The 4,742-nt window shown below is 42.3% G+C and overlaps 1 protein-coding gene across 1 annotated transcript; it reads right to left on the bottom strand.

Moving 5' to 3' along the window:
• Positions 1–472: 472 nt before the first annotated feature.
• LOC114140659 (dynein light chain Tctex-type 1-like) lies at positions 473–2,991 on the bottom strand. The gene is made up of 5 exons (XM_028010788.1): positions 2,447–2,991; positions 2,212–2,253; positions 1,217–1,340; positions 780–857; positions 473–704 (listed from the first exon to the last, which is right to left on the bottom strand). The coding sequence occupies exons 1-5, from the start codon at positions 2,471–2,473 to the stop codon at positions 631–633; spliced, it is 345 nt and encodes a 114-aa protein (XP_027866589.1). The 5' UTR covers positions 2,474–2,991; the 3' UTR covers positions 473–630.
• Between the last annotated feature and the right edge of the window lie 1,751 nt (positions 2,992–4,742).

Below are 4,742 nucleotides of genomic sequence, written 5' to 3'. Positions count from 1 at the left end.
TTTTATTTTTGAAACTTCAGGAAGTTCCTCTAATGGACTAGTCCAAACCTGCCAGCATTTATTATGTAATTACAATATATTTACTAAATGGTAAATATAGTGAATAAGAAATATCATAAATATTTACAATATAATAAATATTCTTTTATTATGGTAAATTCAGCCACCATTTTCAAATAGACCCTCCACCATGAAGAGTGAAGCATGGTGGTGGCAGCATCATGCCTGAAAAGGTCTAGATGCAAATGACCGTTGGTTCAGTACCAGAGGAAAATGAAGCTGATTAGTTTTTAATAACCCACTGAGCTCAGAGTGAATCCTGCTTCATCAAGACCTAAACTAATTCATTCAGCTTAATTAATCAACAAATCAGAGAAACACCAACACTAATGTAGGATGAGGTGTTGCTATGGAAACGTTTACACACCAACCGTCAGACTGAAACGAATAAAAGAAGATTAGACATAAAACATCAAGTTTGGTCCAGAAACTGTTTATTGTGCAGCAACTCTGATACAAAACCGCTCGCTGCCGCCCCCTGCCGGCGGCCCGCAGCGCTGCAGCAGTTTAAACCCTGAAGCTCGCTGCCGCCCCCTGCCGGCGGCCCGCAGCGCTGCAGCCCCGCCGCTCCTAGGCGATGCAGACGGCGAACACGCTCACCACGCAGTACATGGTGCGGTTCTCCCACCGCACGGTGCAGCTGCCTGCGGGACAACAGTCAGAGTATTATGGGATGACCTTTGACCTCAGACGGAGTTTTTCCTGAGGGACCAGCTCACCGTCCATACTGGTGTCCCAGTAGCAGGAGTTGGCTGTGTGGAGGCCGGCGCCGGTCTTCTGCATCACTGAACACGTCACTGTGCACAAACAGTTTATGATCATTTATTTCACCTTCAGAACCTTCATGAAACAGAGAAGAACAGAACCGGTTCAGTCCGGCTTTCTGACTGATGAAGGTTCAGACTGAAGTTAGCAAACTGAGCTGCAAGGTTTCTGTCAATTAGTCCAATCAGTGGAATGAAGCCTGATGGTGTCAAAGTGATGAATTTATTAAATGTGCTTATTGTTGAGTGTTGATCAGTGACTGAAGGTATGCTGCGTTTCCCAACCATAGTTTTCTAGCTGAATTTGTAGCAATCTGTGAAAGTAGCGACGGCCAGTTTAGCAGTGAGAAGAGAGGCTGGGTGTTGCGGGCTTTGACTGGTCCGCTGCGTACCGATGTATTTGTAGGGCTTGTTGATCTTGACCAGCTGCGTGAGGCAGCGCTCCACGATGGCGGCCGTCCATTTGTTCACATGAGTCTGGCTGTAGTCGTCTCCCCCCAGCACGCTCTCGATGCCCTGACGCAAACACACTGCCGTCAGTCATGAGTTAGTCAGCGGGGCGGCGCGTTGCCGGGGAAACGCTAAAAATACACCATTTATTACTGATCTGAGCTGCTGATTTGTGCTGCAACAAGCCAACAGGAAGAGCAGCTCAGGCTGTTCAACACATGAACAAATGAAGTGGCAGAAACTTTTAGTTTTCATGTGAAATTTAGCAATGGAAAATTTAAAGAGGAGCCATTTTATGAAAACCAGGAACAATAAATTCATCATAAATTAGTCACTCAGGTTTTCAATCTCACCTCTGAAATTCAGGAGAGATTTAAATCAAATTCAGTAACTTCTGAGCCGAGTTAGACTGTTCAAAGTTTAAAATAAGCTGGTAGTTTCCTATAAACTGGAAAATGTTAGAAATAGAAAATATTTCTTGTAAAATTTGGCATCTAAAACATAAAAGCAGAAAGAAACGCCTTTAAAAAAAAAAGTACTAATCTCTCATTTTCTTCAACTTTAAAACAACTTTGTGCAACAGAGATGGATCATTTTAATCTTAAATCAGCTTTTGAGCATGAACGCAGCAAAAAATTAATTTAAAAAAATTAAAAAGCCAAAATACTGGAGGTCATGTTCATTTAAAGCCTCGTTTGACCAGTTTGTCAGTTTATTAACTAAAGTAAATAAAATAAATCAGAAAAAGTTCAAATGCTGCCTGCATTACACAAACAGAAAGCAGCTTTTAAACTGTTTTTAGTCTTTATTGTGTCTATTTTTAGATATGAACTCAATCCATTCTCAGTCATCATAAATAAATAAATCATAAATAAAATAGTTAAATAAGCTTCTGAGGCCGTTTCTAAGCAGATTAACGGAAATAAAGTGTTTTTACCTCTTTGACGACGTTCTCCGCCTCCTCCGAGTTGAATGAACCCTGAAAAACATCCCAGATCATCAGCAGTAAATTAACAGGCCGAGCAGTCAGACAACAGCTGGAAAAAATCTGATACTTCCAGTAAAACCTTACTGGCGCTGCTGGGAGCGGCTATGTTAGCCGGTTAGCTTCCAGCTAACTCCTCCCTTCTAACACCCGCAAACCAAAGTAAACTACCGGCTCCGACACCAACCTCGCTGCCGTTCTGATACTCTTCCATCCCGGCGAGCTGTCCCCGCTTCAAGCCGCCTTTCGACTCCGTTAACTGGAAGAAAACTGGGAGACGAACCGGTTTACTGGGAGAAACAGCCGAGTCTGGTCCAGACTTCCGGGCAGCTGAGAGGAGGCGCTGCTGCCACCTGCTGGTGACTCCGAGGAACAACAACAACTTTTCAAATAGAAATCATTTTTCTATCAGCAGTAAAAATGGAATAAGTAAGTCAGTCAGTCAGTCAGTCAGTAAGTAAGTCAGTAAGTAAGGAAGGAAGGACTTTAAAGTCGTTTTGAATGAGCAAAAACTTGATTTAGAGAAGAAAATGTTCTGAGCTGTAAATGTAAATAAGAACTAGAAAATTCCTGAAGAAATTTATCCGGGACCTGCCAAAGTGTGCTTGTCGGTTTGGACCCAGTGTTCTGATGCTAAAAATTAGCATCAATGCTAAGCTTAGCTAAATAGTAGCCAATAGCTTTTCTAGAGTCACAAGCATCTCGACTAACATGGACTTACACCATTCAGTATGTTAAAATGAGTGTATAAGCTAAAATTAACCAAAATGCTAATGTAAGCCTAAATGCTGTCAGTAGCATGTGGGGTATCACTAGCATGTTGTCTGTAATTCACTTACTCCATTCAGTATACTAGACATGGCTAATAAGTAAGAAAAATAGCTAATAGCTTATTTAAGCTAAAAGGCTAATGCTAATGAACTGCCTTGCTGTTGCAAGCCATTGCCCTAACCTGAGAGAAAAAGATAATGCAGAATAATATTAGTGCACTAACCTCAGAGGATTATTGAGGCTTTTATTTTCAGGTTTTCAGTAAGCTTCATTGTAAATGGCAAACTAATCCCATGTGTAACAGCAATTTTGTTCAATCCCAATCGCTGTTATATAATGCCCAAAAGAGCAACTACCCGATGTAAAAATGGTCAAGGCTTTTATTTTGAAATTTTGAGTAAGCTTCATTTTAAATTGCCACACTAATCCCATGTGTAACAATGGAGGTTAAATCAGTTGTATAATGAATAAAACATTGTGCTGTGTCTGTAGTTCTTTCATCCAGCTCAGCCCTCCGTATTAACTAAGTGTTCCAGTTAGAACTACAGTGATGCGTTTTTGTAGTCCTAATCAGCAGCCAATCGCCTCCTGTGTTCCGTTGCTATGGTAATGGATCCTCTGCTAACTGTCATGTGTGTGAGACAGAAAGGTGGAGAAAAAATTCTATCTTTGTGAGACACCCAGTCAGTTTATATGGAAAAAGCAGCCTGAACAACTCCTTCCCGTTTGGGAACCGAGAGACGTATTGGAAAACCGTTTGAAGCATATGAGAGGACTATTTGTCGTCTCCCATAGTACCGCGACTCATATTTGTAGCTCACTCACAGTATTAACAGTGATGAGACCAAGAAGGTGTGCGGAGGTCTGAAATTTTTCTGAAATACATGGAAGTGAATCTGGGAGAGCGTCAGTTATCCTGGCACATGATTTCGCTCTGAAGCACCTTGACAGAAAACCGTAAGCCCTAGAGAAATTTTGAAAACATTTTACCGGAGCAGGCATGCGTATCGATGTCATGACCGAGTTTGATACCAATTGGGCGATATTTGTGGGCGTGACGGCGATTTCAAAATGGTTTTGGGGTCAAAAATCCACTTCATTTCACTCTCTAAAGGAGCGGCAGTTGGTGTCAGTTAGGCTCTGCGTTTCGGCAGTTGGAAATTTTGCTGGTTTTTCGCTTTTTACGTCGCCATCGTAACTCCGAATACCACTACTAGTAATAGTTCCCCTCCCAGCATCGAGCCGCACGTTTTGATACCACTTTTGTGGGTGGGCTCGCAGGGCTACGAGCCGCATTAACGGGAACGGAAGAAAAATAAATAAAGAGACGTTCTATTGGGTGGAGAACAATAGGGGCAGGTTATAGTAGAACAATGGGGGCAGGTTACAGTAGAACAATAGGGGCAGGTTATAGTAGAACAATGGGGGCAGGTTATAGTAGAACAATAGGGGCAGGTTATAGTAGAACAATAGGGGCAGGTTATAGTAGAACAATGGGGGCAGGTTATAGTAGAACAATGGGGGCAGGTTACAGTAGAACAATGGGGGCAGGTTATAGTAGAACAATGGGGGCAGGTTACAGTAGAACAATGGGGGCAGGTTATAGTAGAACAATGGGGGCAGGTTACAGTAGAACAATAGGGGCAGGTTATAGTAGAACAATGGGGGCAGGTTATAGTAGAACAATAGGGGCAGGTTATAGTAGAACAATA

This window comes from Xiphophorus couchianus, chromosome 24 (genome assembly GCF_001444195.1).
Source record: "Xiphophorus couchianus chromosome 24, X_couchianus-1.0, whole genome shotgun sequence".
NCBI classification, from domain to species: Eukaryota; Metazoa; Chordata; class Actinopteri; order Cyprinodontiformes; family Poeciliidae; genus Xiphophorus; species Xiphophorus couchianus.
This window is presented reverse-complemented; position numbering and strand designations above follow the sequence as displayed.